At 42.4% G+C, this 17944-nt stretch overlaps 1 protein-coding gene across 2 annotated transcripts in view; it reads right to left on the bottom strand.

The window, feature by feature from the left end:
• Positions 1–405: 405 nt before the first annotated feature.
• The window catches only part of fam193a (family with sequence similarity 193 member A), a 210354-nt gene continuing 192815 nt past the window's right edge, over positions 406–17944 (bottom strand). For both annotated transcript variants that reach the window (XM_072257597.1, XM_072257598.1), the window contains exons 21-22: positions 6223–6304; positions 406–1399 (exon numbers count right to left, since the gene is read on the bottom strand). In XM_072257597.1, coding sequence (XP_072113698.1) covers positions 1306–1399; positions 6223–6304 — 176 coding nt within the window. In that variant the 3' untranslated portion in view covers positions 406–1305. The remainder of the gene's footprint in view (positions 1400–6222; positions 6305–17944) is intronic.

Genomic DNA, 17944 nt, shown 5'->3' with positions numbered 1-17944 from the left:
TTTCTGCAGATGCTGGAAATCCAGAGTAATATATGCAAAATGCTGGAGGAACTGAGCAGGTCAGGCAACATTGATGGAAAGGAATAAAAAGTCGGCATTTCAGGCAGAGACCCTTCTTCAGGACAACGCAGAAAACAGTGTTACGGTTAACAGTTACAGAGCAAGTGTTCTTTACTGGCAGGTAGACATAGTGCAAGAGCCATGATGAAGGTTTACAGCTTGAAACTTTATTCTTTTCCATAGATGCTGCCCGACCTGCTGAGTTACTCTAGCATTTTGTGATGTTCCATAAATTTTACCAACTTATTACCCACCCTCTCATTAATCTTCCTCCTGCGCATTAAGAAACACAAGACCCTAAAAGGCATATGGACTTTTGAGAAAAAGGCAAACCAGACATTCACATTTCTGCCATACTACTGTATTCCATCTTTCAAAAAGAAAGACATGATTTTTTTTAATATTACTTAACAATATGTTAAAAAAGTAGCCAGTTCAGGCTTCAGTGTTAATACAATTATACACTCTATAACAGGTCGATAGTGTGAGCATTGTTCTTTTGAATTCATTCTGCAAGTATTCTTACACAAGCTGGCTACAAGTCAGAAATCAAACACAATATAGCGTAACCTTGTACACTTCAAACAGTGAGTTTGTGAAGGAGTACTGGAGGCGACTGGGTTTCCCACTGCCCAGTTCAGTATGAGCAGTGTCTTCGTTCAAACCTTCTCATCTGAGGGGAATGCTGGAGCAAGGAAGAGTAAAAACTGATGCTGTCCATTCCCTTGTCAGTAGTCGGACTGTATGTACAGTGCTGAATGCAAGATGTGAATAAAATGTTACAGTGGGGTTGATGCGAAGGAAAGACCAAACAGATTGACCTTCACCCGAGCAGAACCACGGGACCTTGAGAAGCGGAGGCGCTGTTTGAGCATCAACCCGGGCAGGTTGCGGATACCGTCGAGCAAGTTCCACTCACAGACTACAAACACACAAGCAAACGGGGGAAAAAAAATAACAGGTATGGAGAAAGTGGATCAACAGCTGGCCAACTCTCTCTCCATACACTGCAACAAAGTCAGAAGGACTAAGGTGCTCTGCACCCTATCCCAGTGCAGAATCTCACACAGCAGTGGGGGAGATGGTGATGGTAGGGACAGGCAGTGGTGGTGGGGGACGGGAAGGCAAAGGCAGTTCCAGGGTCCACCACCTGGTTAGCTCTCAGCGCAGCAGAGTACTATGTATCCAAGTGAGAATATTCAGAGGAGCGAAACGTTGGTTCCTTCGGGGAAACTTGCCATCCGATTAGTGAGCAGCATAAGTGGTTTTCTTCAAACTGAAGTTAGACCAGTTGATGGAGAGCCTCTGTCTGTTTTGTCGGGCCGAATCCAAGCAGAACCTGGCAGGAAGAGAGAGAATCTGGTAAACGGAGCATAGAACAATGAGGCCTTTCGGCCTATGATGTTGTGTCAAAAAGGGTCAAACTAACCCTTCCCTCTCACCTAGCCATCCATTTTCCTTTCATCCGTGTGCCTACCTCCAAGAGATTCTGAAATGTCCCTAATGTATCACCACCCCTTGGCAGCATATTCCACACCTACCACTCTGTATAAAACTGACCTCTCACATTGCCCACTGTGCTCACGGACTTCATGAAGTTATAGTATTGAACACTGTTTGTAACTATATGTTATAATTATGTGGTTTTGCCAGTTTTTTCAGTCTTGGTCTGTCCTGTGTTTTGTGATATCACACCGGAGGAAATAATGTATCATTTCTTAATGCATGCATTGCTAAATGACAATAAAAGAGGACTGCGTGTCTTCATAATCATAATCATCATACCTTCTTCCAATCACCAGAAAATTGAAAGTTAGACAAATACAGATGTCCACAGAAAGTTAATTAAAAACAAGACAAAAGCACGGCTTATTGTGAATCAGTCAGTCATATGAAAATACGTCTATGTTCAGCCTCAACAACTTTGGGCTGTACACTTAGCTAATAGGTTTCAGTCAAGCCAGAAAACAGGTTTACTAATTACTCTCCATGGTACAAACACAATAGTTTAAGGGTGCTAATAAAGAGCAATCTGTATCAAGAAACAGTCAACTCACTGCACTCTCCCCCCACCCCACCATGAAATTCTCATAATCCATTCTTTTGTCAATCTCACTCACCTTTGGCAGCACTCTCTGGCATTGTTTTGTATAAGAATCTCATGTTAAACATAAAATGCTCAAGGAACTCAGCAGGTCAGGTAGCCATCAACGGAAAGGAAAGAAACAGTTGATATTTTGGGGCCAGACCCTTGATCAGAACCCAGCATATGCAGAATTTTGTGTTTAAGATTTTGTATTTTGTTCTCTTTTTACACTACTTTATTTTTTAAATATTTGTTATTGTAACTTTCAGGAATTAAAAATGTATTGCATTGTACTGCTGCAAAACAACAAATTTCCCGGGAGGGGGGAGAAGATGGCGACGCGACAGCAGCGCGCGCGACCACTTCAGTGATGATATCTGTTATCTGTCAAGTAGGAGACCGTGCACAATTCTGATTTGATGGAGACAGACGTGAGAGCACAGAGGAACATCTGGAAAATTTCTGAAGTGCCCGCTTCGCTGCCACTGTGTGGTAACCAGAATCTCCGGAGCTGAAGGCCTCGAAATCCTCGGCTTCGCGTGTTTCAGCAGCCGGGGAGAGGTCGAAGGTGCTCGGGAGGTTGTATCGGAGAGGCTGGTCGGGAGCTCGAAGTTTTCGGACAGATGGACTCAGTGTCGGCTGTGGTCGGCTGCTTCCAAGGCATCGGCAAGTTGACGGTGCCTGGAGGTTTATGGCAGGGAGTTTCTCCCTTTTGCCGCCTGTTATCGGGGACTCGGGACTTTGAGACTTTTTTTTTTCTGTGCCCATGGTGTGTTCTTCATCAAATTATGGTATTGTTTTGCACTGTTGTAACTATACGTTATAGTTATGTGGTTCTGTCAGTGTTATTCTTTGGTCTGTCCTGTTTTCTGTGATATCACTCCGGAGAAACATTGTATCATTTTTTAAAGCATGTATGTATTTCTAAATGACAATAAAAGAGAACTGAGTGTTCTCATAATCTAATCTAATTTCACAACGTCAGAGATAACAAACCTTGTCCGAAAAATACTGCACATGATAAATTAATGAAGAGGTTCACACACAAATGAGCTTTGTATAATGTGACATTACATAAGTACTATTTACTTATCTATATTCTGTCTTACACAGAGGAATGAGGAACAAATGATATAAGGCAGTTGGTCCAGCCAGAACTAAAATCATTTGATCCAATTCAAATGGTTTACAAATTCTGGCTGATAATGCAAGTATTGGGTTTAAAGATGCAACTACACTGCAAAGACACCTGAAGGAAGGGAGTTTATGAGAGCTGACTTTCCAATTTAACCCTGCTACTTAAATGGATAAATTCCAGTGCTGAATTAACATTACAAAATACGCCAAATAGATAAAGCAGATTTTTGAGCTATAAGCAGATGCAATACATGTTGTCCTTATGATACGTTTTGAAATCAGATAACAAACAACTTGAAACACATTTTCCACACTACAGTGGCATGCAAAAGTTTGGGCACCCTGGTCAAAATTTCTGTTACTGTGAAGAGCTAAGCGAGTAAAAGATGACCTGATTTCCAAAAGGCATAAAGTTAAGGATGACACATTTCTTTAATATTTTAAGAAAACTTTTTTTATTTCCATCTTTTACAGTTTCAAAATAACAAAAAAGGAAAAGGGCCCGCAGCAAAAGTTTGGGCACTCTGCATGGTCAGTACTTAGTAACACCCCCTTTGGCAAGTATCACAGCTTGTACGTGCTTTCTGTAGCCAGCTAAGAGTCTGTCAATTCCTGTTTGGGGGATTTTTGCCCATTCTTCCATCCAAAAGGCTTCTAGTTCTGTGAGATTCTTGGGCCATCTTGCATGCACTGCTCTTTTGAGGTCTATCCACAGATTTTCGATGATGTTTAGGTTGGTGGACTGTGAGGGCCATGGCAAATCCTTCAGCTTGTGCCTCTTGAGGTAGTCCATTGCGGATTTTGAGGTGTATTTAGGATCATTATCCTGTTGTAGAAGCCACCCTCTTTTCATCTTCAGCTTTTTTACAGACGGTGTGATGTTTGCTTCCAGAATTTGCTGGTATTTAATTGAATTCATTCTTCCCTCGACCAGTAAATGTTCACCGTGCCACTGGCTGCAACACAAGCCCAAAGCGTGATCGATCCACCTCCGTGCTTAACAGTTGGAGAGGGGTTCTTTTCATGAAATTCTGCACCCTTTTTTCTCCAAACTTACCTTTGCTCATTGCGGCCAAAAACTTCTATTCAAAAGGTTCAAAGGAACATCTAAACAAGCCTGATGCATTTTGGAAACAAGTCCTGAGGACTGATGAAATTAAAACAGAACTTTTTGGCTGAATCTGTGGATAGACCTCAAAAGAGCAGTGCATGCAAGACGGCCCAGGAGTCTCACAGAACTAGAAGCTTTTTGCAAGGAAGAAAATTCCCCAAACAAGAATTGAAAGACTCTTAGCTGGCTACAAAAAGCATTTACAAGCTGTGATACTTGCCAAAGGGGGTGTTACTAAGTACTGCCATGCAGGATGCCCAAACTTTTGCTTTGGGCCCTTTTCCTTTTTTGTTATTTTGAAACTGTAAAAGATAGAAATAGAAAAGGTTTCTTGCTTAAAATATTAAAGAAATGTGTCATCTTTAACTTTATGCCTTTCGGAAATCAGTTCATCTTTTACTCACTTAGCTATTCACAGTAATAGAAATTTTTACCGGGGTGCCCAAACTTTTGCATGCCACTGTATATTAAGGGAAAAAAAAACTTCAACTTTATCACTGGTGAGTGTATTGCAAATCAAGTTGTGGGAGGATGAGGAGTGAGAATGCAGTGTCTGTATTAAGGTTTGGCAGATCTCCTTCAGCTACATAATCAGACCACAAAAGGTAGCCACAATATTTGATTGTGATTTAAAATAAATTGAGGATTTACCAACGCATTTTATGCAATGTTTTCGTCAGAAGTGGGATGGGGGAGTTAAGGTGAAGACGAGATGATAGGCGCTAAAATCTGGAGGGAAAAATGAACTGTTGCAGAAACTCAACAGGGAGCACAGAGGGTAGGGAGCCAGAGTACAGAGGTTGGCAAGTAATAGGTGGACAAGGTGAGGAGAGGTGTGATGAGCAAATGGAGGCAGATAGTGGGTGGGGTGGAGTTGGGAGGCAGTGGTTGGTGGGAGATAAGTAGGGATGGGTAAGGAGAAAGAGGGGCAGATGGAAGTGGAAGTAGAGACACAGGTTGGAAAGAGATCAGACGCTGCAGATACTGGAATCTGAGAAGTAAGGTAGATGATTAGTGGAACCAGATAAGGGAAAGATGTTGAGCAGATGGAAACAGGTTGGGAGGGAACCATCTAGGTGATGCGATGGGTGGGAGGCTGCAGGTAAAGATAGTAAAAGAGAACAAGCGCCAGAGAACTCGGATTAGCACAGGAAGGAGGGTTTCAACCTAAAATGTTGACTTGCTTATTCCCCTCCACAGACGCTGCCTGACTCCAGCAGTTTCTCCAGCATTTTATTTCTGGCCCTTAGAGCATACCATCCCAACAACCTCCATCTAATCCTAACTGAAACACGGGACAATTTACAATGGCCAATTAAGTGCACCTGGAAAAAACCCAAGCATTCCACAGGGAGGACATACAGCGACTCCTTACAGAGGATGCCGGAATCGACTCTGAACAACCTAAGCTGTAATAGCGTTGTGCAAACCGCTCAAGATTTTAAACATCTGCAGGATCTCGTGTTTGTGGGAGAATTAAATGTGATTGGTGTAAATGGGTGCCAAGGTGCCTGATGCTTGGTGCAGATTCAGTGTTAAAGTTTCTGATGACACGATGACCTCTCTACAACATGCTTGTTGACCATCAAGGTGAAATGGACAGTGGATACGCGAACTGATTTAAGGGAGAAGACACAATGCATTTAAATTATTTAATACCCATATTAGTGACATGAATTTTACAACAATAAAAAAGGCATCCACCCCCTTGAATTTCTTACAGGGAAAAGATTCCCCATTATGTAAAAAAGCTAAGTGCTACAACACACCCAGCCCCACACAGCAATGTCAGTGGTGCTGGATAACAAGCCAATAGGTTTTGTGTTACCTCTTAAAGTATTCTACTTCTCTCTCGGTTTCATCCATTTCCACACTGTCCAAATCGATGTCCTTAGGTAGGAATACATCATCTATTGTGTTAGAAACAACATACAATGACTGACATGTTTGAGAACCATTTCAGTACACATTTTATGACACTATAATTATAACTCGAGACTAGAGCAAAATGCAGTGAATAACGGGTGACTTTGGAACGTTGATTTCCAAAGTTCCCACCACTGCAGGGATTTCATCGTCTCAATTCTTCTTCAACAAACTAACAAAACCATGCAACACCCACAAACGTTAGTTTCACCATTTATTTCTCATCAAATAATTTTCATGTTGCTCTAACTTGGTACACATTACTGGCAGACAGATATCGCTTCCACAAAACAGGAAGGACAAAATTTTTTTTTCTCTCCAGCTGAACCCCAGGGTGGGAAGTTGAAGAATAATTTCTGTGTTGCTATAGTTCAACACACCAATTTGGCAAATGCATTGAAATCAGTGATGAATCACCACAGTTAAATCAGATTGCAAATCTTGTTTTATCAATCGTCAACCACTTACTTTTTATTGGTATTTCAAACACATTTCCACTTGGTGCAGTGGGGGGTGGGGGGTTAAAATGCCAGTTTCCAAAAGCTATTATGTCAACTAAAGTATTCCAGATTAAGGTCAATAGCTGTGCAAGATGAGAGGGTGCAGATAAAACATCACTTTAAATAAAGTGGTGAAATATGTTTGGTTTCGGCTTCGAGGTTCTTGCAAAACTTATTGTTATCACAGGAATGACATTACCCCTTTGATGTCTTTAAATTACAGCTTTTGCTCTCAAAATAATTGGCTAGAGTCTTTAAGGTGGTTTGGCATATCACCAAAAGCTCTTTTTTTTTTAAACAGATGAACCATGAAGAGCATTCTTACTGGTTGCATCACTGTCTGGTATGGAGGAACCAATGCACTATATTGGAAAAAGCTGCCGAGCATTGTAGACTGAGCCAATTCCATCATGGGCACCAGCCTCCCCACCATCAAAGACATGTTCAAAAGGTACTGCCTCAAAAAGGAGGTATCCATTATTAGGGACACCCGCTACTTCAGAATCAGAATTATTATCACCAGCATCTGACGTGAAATTTGTTAACTTAAACAGCAGTTCAATACAATACATAATCTAGCAGAGAGAGTAAAAAATAAAACATTGTAAACAAACAAGCAAATCAATTATGTATATTGAATAGATTATTTTAAAAATGTGCAAAAACAGAAATACTGTATATTAAAAAAAGTGAGGTAGTGTCCAAAGTTTCAAAGTCCATTTAGGAATCGGATGGCAGAGGGGAAGAAGATACTTCTGGGGCGCCTAGATGCAACTCGAGTAGCAGCAGTACTCTCACTTCCAACGTGGCTTCTTCTCATTACTACCATGAGAGGTGGTTCAGGAGCCTGAAGACAACACTTAATGTTTTAGGAACACCTTCTTCCCTTCGCCATCCAATTTCTGAATGGCTCATGAACAGTTTTGTACTAATTTTTAACATAACACACACATATACACTTTTCATTGTAATTTATACTATATTGTCTGCATGCACCGTACAGATGCTGCAGAGCAACAAATTTCGCAACATGTCAGTGATGATAAACCTGACTGATTCTAAACGGTCTTCAGAAGTTAACAAGCTGAACAACAATTTTCATTAACTGGTCTCAATGCTCCCTCTTGTGGTGAAACTGACTGCAGTTTGACAGACGTGGTCCAAAACATGATGTCATCTTTAGACTGTGGGTTTCAGTTACCAGTTAATGCAAGAATTAGAAAGAGAGATTGTGGAATGAGGGCAGAGCGCAAGAAAAGTATAAAAATCTAATCCTTCCCCAAGAGTTGATTCTAAATGAATCCAGATCTAACTGCAATGATTGCCATGGTACCAACTCTTCAGGGAAGTACAAGAGTGGTGGGGTTTTAAATACTGCATTTCCACATTTCAGTTTCAGTGGCAGAATGGAACATAAGCAAAATAGATGCAGAATGGTATACTCTGGTTGAATTATTGGACCAGCAGTTACGGTGATCCACAGACACTGTTTTGAGTCCATTATGGTGAAAGGAAAATTTAAATTAAAAATACAACACTTCGGGTAAGTTCCATGGGTAATTATTGGATTAGCACTTATAGTCCCAGATCATTAAATCACAGACATTTATTTGATTCCTAGTATACCAAATGGAGAACTTAAATTAGTGGGAAGACAGAGGATTTGAAAGCTTTTAAAAACCTACAGAGAACAACAAAAAGAGTCATTAACAACATAAACAAAATGCTGGAGGAACTCAGCGGGCCGGGCAGCATCCATGGAAGAGAGTACAGTCGATATTTTCTGCTGAGACCCTTTGGCAGGACTTAGCCCGAAACTGCTTGCAGTATGTGGGAAGTCAGGGCAAGCACAATTATCCCTGATGACTACACCTGTAAAAGGTGCATCCAGTTGCAGCTCCTTCATGAGGCAGAAGCAGAAACAAACAGGAGTTACAGGGAGATACTCACCCCGAAGTGTCAGGAGACAGGTAGCTGGGTGACTGTCAGGAGAGGGAAGGGGAATAGACAGAATGAAGCAGAGCACCTGTGGCTGTTCCCACCAATAATAAGTATAAGCATAATTATAATAATAAGCATTTAAAGGTTGCATGGATGAACTGCAACAAATGTTCATCCCAGTTTGGCAAAAGAATAAATCAAGGAAGGTAGTGCACCCGTGGCTGACAAGAGAAATTAGGGATAGTATCAATTCCAAAGAAGAAGCATACAAATTAGCCAGAGAAAGTGGCTCACCTGAGGACTGGGAGAAATTCAGAGTTCAGCAGAGGAGGACAAAGGGCTTAATTAGGAAGGGGAAAAAAGATTATGAGAGAAAACTGGCAGGCAACATAAAAACGGACTGTAAAAGCTTTTATAGATATGTAAAAAGGAAAAGACTGGTAAAAACAAATATAGGTCCCCTGCAGACAGAAACAGGTGAATTGATTATGGGGAGCAAGGACATGGCAGACCAATTGAATAATTACTTTGGTTCTGTCTTCACTAAGGAGGACATAAATAATCTTCCAGAAATAGTAGGAGACAGAGGGTCCACTGAGATGGAGGAACTGAGCGAAATACATGTTAGTAGGGAAGTGGTGTTAGGTAAATTGAAGGGATTGAAGGCAGATAAATCCCCAGGGCCAGATGGTCTGCATCCCAGGGTGCTTAAGGAAGTAGCCCAAGAAATAGTGGATGCATTAGTGATAATTTTTCAAAACTCGTTAGATTCTAGACTAGTTCCTGAGGATTGGAGGGTGGCTAATGTAACTCCACTTTTTAAAAAAGGAGGGAGAGAGAAACCGGGGAATTATAGACCGGTTAGCCTAATGTCGGTGGTGGGGAAACTGCTGGAGTCAGTTATCAAGGATGTGATAACAGCACATTTGGAAAGCGGTGAAATGATCGGACAAAGTCAGCATGGATTTGTGAAAGGAAAATCATGTCTGACGAATCTCATAGAATTTTTTTGAGGATGTAACTAGTAGAGTGGATAGGGGAGAACCAGTGGATGTGGTATATTTGGATTTTCAGAAGGTTTTTGACAAGGTCCCACACAGGAGATTAGTGTGCAAACTTAAAGCACATGGTATTGGGGGTAAGGTATTGGTGTGGGTGGAGAGTTGGTTAGCAGACAGGAAGCAAGGAGTGGGAATAAACGGGACCTTTTCAGAATGGCAGGCGGTGACTAGTGGGGTACCACAAGGCTCAGTGCTGGGACCCCAGTTGTTTACAATATATATTAATGACTTGGATGAGGGAATTAAATGCAGCATCTCCAAGTTTGCGGATGACACGAAGCTGGGTGGCAGTGTTAGCTGTGAGGAGGATGCTAAGAGGATGCAGGGTGACTTGGATAGGTTGGGTGAGTGGGCAAATTCATGGCAGATGCAATTTAATGTGGATAAATGTGAAGTTATCCACTTTGGTGGCAAAAATAGGAAAACAGATTATTATCTGAATGGTGGCCGATTAGGAAAAGGGGAGGTGCAACGAGACCTGGGTGTCATTATACACCAGTCATTGAAAGTGGGCATGCAGGTACAGCAGGCGGTGAAAAAGGCGAGTGGTATGCTGGCATTTATAGCGAGAGGATTCGAGTACAGGAGCAGGGAGGTACTACTGCAGTTGTACAAGGCCTTGGTGAGACCACACCTGGAGTATTGTGTGCAGTTTTGGTCCCCTAATCTGAGGAAAGACATCCTTGCCATAGAGGGAGTACAGAGAAGGTTCACCAGATTGATTCCTGGGATGGTAGGACTTTCATATGAAGAAAGAGTGGATGAACTGGGCTTGTACTCGTTGGAATTTAGAAGATTGAGGGGGGATCTGATTGAAACGTATAAGATCCTAAAGGGATTGGACAGGCTAGATGCAGGAAGATTGTTCCCGATGTTGGGGAAGTCCAGAACGAGGGGTCACAGTTTGAGGATAGAGGGGAAGCCTTTTAGGACCGAGATTAGGAAAAACTTCTTCACACAGAGAGTGGTGAATCTGTGGAATTTTCTGCCACAGGAAACAGTTGAGGCCAGTTCATTGGCTATATTTAAGAGGGAGTTAGATATGGCCCTTGTGGCTACGGGGGTCAGGGGGTATGGAGGGAAGGCTGGGGCGGTGTTCTGAGTTGGATGATCAGTCATGATCATAATAAATGGCGGTGCAGGCTTGAAGGGCCGAATGGCCTACTCCTGCACCTATTTTCTATGTTTCTATATCATTTCGGATACTGTTGATGGGGATGACCTACCAGGGACAAGTTGCAGTGGTTGCGTCTCTGGAATCGAGACTGGACCCTCAGCTCAGAAGGGAAGGAGGGAAAAGAGGAGAGCAGTAGTGATAGGGGATTTGATAGTTAGGGGGACAGATAAGAGGTTCTGTGGAAGAGATCGAGAAACCCGGATGGTCTGTTGCCTCCCTGGTACCAAAGTCCACCAGATCTCGGATCAAGTTCTCAGTATTCTCAAGAAGGCGGGTGAGCAGCCAGATGTCGTGGTCCATGTAGGGACCAATGACGTGGGTAGGAAGAGTGACGAAGTCCTGAAAGGCGAGTTTAGGGAGTTAGGCGCCAAGTTAAAGGACAGGACCTCCAGGATAGCAATCTCAGGATTGCTACCAGTGCCACGTGCAGGCGGGTTTAGAAATTGTAAGATAGTGCAGATCCACACGTGGCTGAAGACATGGTGCAGGAAGGAGGGCTTCAGATTTATAGATAATTGGGCAGTTTTCCAGGGAAGGCATTGCTTGTCAGAGAAAATATTACAGCGGTGTTCTGCCAGGACAGATTACAGGGCTCGTCTAGGGAGGCTATTTGGGTGGAATTGAGGAATGGGAAGGGTGTAGGAACACTTATAGAGGTGTATTATAGACCACCTTATGGGGAGCGAGAATTGGAGGAACAGATTTGTAAGGAGATAGCAGATATTTGTAGTAAGCACAAGGTTGTGATTGTGGGAGATTTTAATTTTCCACAAATAGACTGGGAAGCCCATACTGTAAAAGGGCTGGATGGTTTGGAGTTTGTTAAATGTGTGCAGGATAGTTTTTTGCAGCAATACATAGAGGTGCCAACTAGAGAAGGGGCAGTGTTGGATCTCCTGTTAGGGAATGAGATAGGTCAGGTGACGGAGCTATGTGTTGGGGAGCACTTCGGGTCCAGTGATCACAATGCCATTAGTTTCAATATAATTATGGAGAAGGATAGGACTGGACCCAGAGTTGAGATTTTTGATTGGAGAAAGGCTAACTTTAAGGAGATGCAAAAGGATTTCAAAGGAGTGGATTGGGAAAATTTGTTTTATGGGAAGGGTGTAATAGAGAAATGGAGGTCATTTAAAGGTGAAATTTTGAGAGTACAGAATCTTTATGTTCCTGTTAGGTTGAAAGGTTAAAAGTTTGCGATAGCCATGGTTTTCAAGGGATATTGGAAACTTGGTTCGGAAAAAGAGAGATATCTACAATAAATATAGGCAGCATGGAGTATATGAGGTGCTCAAGGAATATAAAGAATGTAAAAAGAATCTTAAGAAAGAAATTAGAAAAGCTAAAAGAAGATATGAGGTTGCTTTGGCAAGTAAGGTGAAAATAAATCCAAAGGGTTTCTACAGTTATATTAATGGCAAAAGGATAGTGAGGGATAAAATTGGTCCCTTAGAGAATCAGAGTGGACAGCTATGTGTGGAGCCAAAAGAGATGGGGAGATTTTGAACAATTTTTTTTTCTTCGGTATTCACTAAGGAGAAGGATATTGAATTGTGTAAGGTAAGGGAAACAAGTATAGGGAAGTTATGGAAACTATGATGATTAAAGAGGAAGTACTGGTGCTTTTAAGGAATATAAAAGTGGATAAGTCTCCGGGTCCTGACAGGATATTCCCTACGACCTTGAGGGAAATTAGTATAAAAATAGCAGGTGCTCTGGCAGAAATATTTCAAATGTCATTGGAAACGGGAATGGTGCCGGAGGATTGGTGTATTGCTCATGTTGTTCCATTGTTTAAAAAGGGTTCTAAGCGTAAACCTAGCAATTATTGGCCTGTAAGTTTGACATCAGTGGTGAGTAAATTAATGGAAAGTATTCTTAGAGATGGTATATATAATTATCTGGATAGACAGGGTCTGATTAGGAACAGTCAACATGGATTTGTGTGTGGAAGGTCATGTTTGACAAATCTTATTGAATTTTTTGAAAAGGTTACTAGGCCAGATTTGGGAACAGCTTCTTTCCAACTGTGATAAGACTGCTGAACGGATCCTGACCCGGATCTGGGCCGTACCCTCTAAGTATCCGGACCTGCCTCTCAGTTTTTTTGCACTACCTTACTTTCCATTTTCTATTGATGATTTATAATTAAAATTTTTAATATTTACTATCGATTTCTACTCCAGGGAGCGGGAAGCGCAGAATCAAATATTGCTGTGATGATTGTACGTTCTAGTATCAATTGTTTGGTGACAATAAAGTATAAAGTAAAGTTGACGAGGGTAAAGCAGTGGATGTTGTCTATATGGACTTCAGTAAGGCCTTTGACAAGGTTACACACGGATGGTTAGTTAGGAAGGTTCAATCATTAGGTATTACTATTGAAGTAGTAAAATGGATTCAGCAGTGGCTGGATGGGAGACGCCAGAGAGTAGTGGTGGATAACTGTTTGTCAGGTTGGAGGAAGGTGACTAGTGGTGTGCCTCAGGGATCTGTACTGGGTCCAATGTTGTTTGTCATGTACATTAATGAACTGGATGGTGGGGTGGTAAATTGGATTAGTAAGTATGCAGATGATACTAAGATAGGTGGAGTTGTGGATAATGAACTAGGTTTTCAAAGCTTGCAGAGAGATTTAGGCCAGTTAGAAGAGTGGACTGAAAGATGGCAGATGGAGTTTAATGCTGATAAGTGTGAGGTGCTACATTTTGGTAGGACTAATCAAAATAGGACAAACATGGTAAATGGTAGGGCACTGAAGAATGCAGTAGAACAGAGGGATCTGGGAATAATGGTGCATAGTTCCCTGAAGGTGGAATCTCATGTGGATAGGGTGGTGAAGAAAGCTTTTGGTATGCTGGCCTTCATAAATCAGAGCATTGACTATAGGAGTTGGAATGTAATGTTAAAATTGTACAAGGCATTGCTAAGGCCAAATTTGGAGTACTGTGTACAGTTCTAGTCACCGAATTATAGGAAAGGTGTCAACAAAATAGAGAGAGTACAGAGAAGATTTACTAGAATGTTACCTGGGTTTCAGCACCTGAGTTACAGAGAAAGGTTGAACAAGTTAGGTCTCTATTCTTTGGAGCGTAGAAGGGTGAGGGGGGACTTGATAGAGGTATTTAAAATTATGAGGGGGATAGATAGAGTTGACGTGGATAGGCTTTTTCCATTGAGAGTAGGGGAGATTCAAACAAGAGGACCTGAGTTGAGAGTTAGGGGGCAAAAGTTTAGGGGTAACACGAGGGGGAACTTCTTTACTCAGAGAGCGGTGGCTGTGTGGAACGAGCTTCCAGTAGAAGTGGTAGAGGCAGGTTCGATATTGTCGTTTAAAGAAAAATTGGATAGGTATACGGACAGGAAAGGAATGGAGGGTTATGGGCTGAGTGCAGGTCGGTGGGACGAGGTGAGTGCAAGCGTTCGCCATGGACTAGAGGGGCAGAGATGGCCTGTTTCCGCGCTGTAATTGTTATATGGTTATATATGGTCAACTGTACTCTCTTCCATAGATGCTGCCTGACCCTGCTGAGTTCCTCCAGCATTTTGTGTGTGTTGTTTGGATTTCAAGCATCTGCAGATTTTCTCCTGTTTGTAAAAGAGTCATTAGGAGGGAAAAGATGAAATATGAAAGCAAACAGCAAACAATATCAAAGTGAATAGTAAAAGCTTTTTCAAGTATATAAAATCATAAAACAGAGATGAGAGTGGATATAGGACCGCTAGAAAATGAGACCAGAGAAATAACAAAGGGGAACAAGGAGATGATAGATGAACTAAATGAGTATTTTGCAACAGCCTTCACTGTGGAAGAGACGAACAGTGTGCAAGATGTTGAAGGGTGCGAGGGAAGAGAAGTGAGTGCAGTTACTATTGTAAGGCAGAGCTGGGAAAAAAAAGCTGCAAGACCCAAGGGTACATAAGAAACCCTGATCAGATGAACTGCGCTGCAGGGTTCTGAAAGAGGTAGCGGTAGAGAAAGTATAATCTTTCAAAAATCACTGGACTCTGGCACGGTGCCAGAGGACTGGAAAATTGCAAATGTCACTCCACTCTATAAGAAAGGAGGAAGGCAGCAGAAAGGAAATTATAGACCAGTTAGCCTGACCTCAGTGGTTGGGAAGAATCAATTGTTGAAGGTGAGGTGATGGAGCACTTGGTGACTCAGGACAAGATAGCACACAGGGAAAATCCTGCCTGCCGAACCTGTTGGAATTCTTTGAGGAGATTACAAGTAGGATAGATAAAGGGGATGCAGTGGATGTTATATATTTGGCATGGTGACATGGTGCCACACATGAGGCTGCTTACCAAGTTAAGAGCCCATGGTATTACAGGAAAGTTACTAACATAGGTAGAATATTGGCTGATTGGTAGCAGGCAGTGAGTGGGAATAAAAGGATGCTTTTCTGGTTGGCTGCCAGTGGTGTTCCACAGGGGTCAGTGTTGGGACCATTTGTTTTTATGCTGTATACAAATGATTTAAATGATAGAATAGATGGCTTTGTTGCCAAGTTTGCAGATGATATGAAGATTGGCGGAAGGGCAGGTAGTGCTGAGGAAACAGGTAGGATGCAGAAGGATTCAGACAGATTAGGAGAATGGACAAGAAAGTGGCAAATGAAATACAATGTTGGAAAATGCATGGTCATGCACTTTGGTAGTAGGAATAAATGAGCAGACTATTTTCTGAACGGGGAGAAAATCCAAAAATCTGAGATGTAGAGGGACTTGGGAGCCCTTGTGCAGAACACCCTAAAGATTAACTTGCAGGGAAAGTTGGTGGTGAGGAGGGCAAATGCAATGTTAGCATTCATTTCAAGAGGTCTAGAATACAAGAGCAGGGATGTGATACTGAGGCTTTGTAAGGCACCGGTGAGGCCTCACCTTGAGTACTGTGAACAGTTTTGGGCTCATCTAAGAAAAGATGTGCTGGCATTGGACAGGGTTCAGAGGAGGTTCACAAAGATGATCCCGAGAATGAAAGGGTGATCATATGAGGAATGTTTGATACCTCTGGGTCTGTGCTCATTGGAATTTAGAAGGATGACGGGGTGGGGTGGGGCGGGCGGGGAATCTCACTGAAACCTTTCGAAAGTTGAAAGGCCTAGACATGGTAGATGTGGAAAGGAACACTCACAACACGCTGGAGGAACTCAGCAGGTCGGGCATAATCCGTGGAAAAGATTGGTCGACGTTTCGGGCCAGAACCCTTCGTCAGGAGGGAAGGGGCAGAGGCCCTATAAAGAAGGTGGGGGGAGGGTGGGAAGGAGAAGGCTGGTAGGTTCCAGGTGAAAAACCAGTAAGGGGAAACCGTCTAGGTAGTCTCCAGCCCCTTGGCAAATGCAATATTAGCATTCATTTCAAGAGAACGAGAAGATAAAGGCAGAGATGTACTGTTGATACTTCATAAAGCACTGGTGAGGCCTCTCTTGGAGTATCTTAGAAAAGATATGCTGAAACAAGAGGGTTCAAAGGAGGGTTATGAAAATGATTCCAGGATTAAATAGCTTGTGATATGAAGAGTGGTTGATGGCTCTGGGCCTGTATTCACTAGAATTCAGAAAAAAAAAACTTTTGCCAAGACAGTGGTGAATCTGTGGAATTCACTGCTACAGGCAGCTGTGGAGGTCAAGTCTTTATGGATATTCAAGGCAGAGGTTGATAGATTCTTAATTGGTCAGGGCACGAAGGGATACGGGGAGAAGGCAGGAGATTAGGGTGGAGAGGAAAATTGGATCAGACATGATGAAATGATGGAGCAGACTTGATGGGCCAAATGGCCTAATTCTGCCTCTATTTATTTTGGTCTTATGTTAAACTACTAGATTCCCAATGCCATTGCCCTGGTATAGCCTACATGATCTCAGATACATTCATATCACCAAGGCTCAGATGTCTCCTTAGTAAATGGATGATATAACACTGGCAACCCATGAATAAATGGAAAATGGACATTACTTCATTTAGCAAGTGGGTACCAACAAGCTGCAATGCTGCATTAGCTGGTGTAGGAGAAATCAATCTGGACTGAGGAACACAAATCCCTATTAAAAATTATTACAGCTGGATATGCAATGGATTAAGCTATGGGCTGAGTTGACCACACCAGAAGTCAAATGTCTGTAAATCTAGGCAGGGATTGGAGATTAGAGGACCAATGTCTGCAAGTCTGGGGCCAAAGGACTAGAGGCCCAGAGGTGGAGGTGGCGGGGGGGCAGGGAAGAGAGATGAGGGATTGTGTGCATTTGTGTGTGCGTGTGTGAGAGAAAAGGGGATGTGTTTGCTATTTGCTATGGCTGCTGCTGCTGCTTGTGTTGTTTTGCATCGTGGGCATGTTATGTTGGCACTGGAATGTGTAATGACACTTGAAGGCTGCCTCCAGGGCTTCTTTGGGTATGTTGGTTGTTAACACGAATAACACGTTTCACTCTATGTTTTGATGTTTGATAAATAAATCTGAATCTCAAAGTCTGTTTCTATGAAATGGAACATGCTGATAAAACCAGAGGGCATGAGCTTAAACTGACAGGGGAGAGATTTAAAGGAAACCTGAGGGTGATGGGTAAATAGGAGGAGCTGACAGTGGAAGTGATCAAGGCAAGTACAAATATTTAAAAGACACTTGGACAGGAACATGGATAGCAAAGTTTTAAAGGGATATGGCCCAAACACAGGCAAATGGGATTAGCTCAAGGAAGGACCTTGACTGACAAAGATGAGCTTCACCCAACGGCCTGTTTCTGTGTTGTCCACACAAATCAGCAAACCCTTTGCAGAGAGAATCGTAAAGTAGAGGAGAACTGCTCATCTGACTGAGGCAGCCTGCAGAACACCAGAGAGATTCTGAAATACTGTAACATTGCAGGCAGGGGTTTAACTTTTACTATCCAGGTTGTCCTGAGAAGATGCCATTCAGGTTACCTTGAACTGCTGCGGCCTTTT

The sequence above is a fragment of the Mobula birostris genome, chromosome 5 (assembly GCF_030028105.1).
Source record: "Mobula birostris isolate sMobBir1 chromosome 5, sMobBir1.hap1, whole genome shotgun sequence".
NCBI lineage: Eukaryota > Metazoa > Chordata > Chondrichthyes > Myliobatiformes > Myliobatidae > Mobula > Mobula birostris.
Note: the sequence above shows the minus strand (reverse complement) of the source record. Positions and strands in the feature narration are given on the sequence as shown.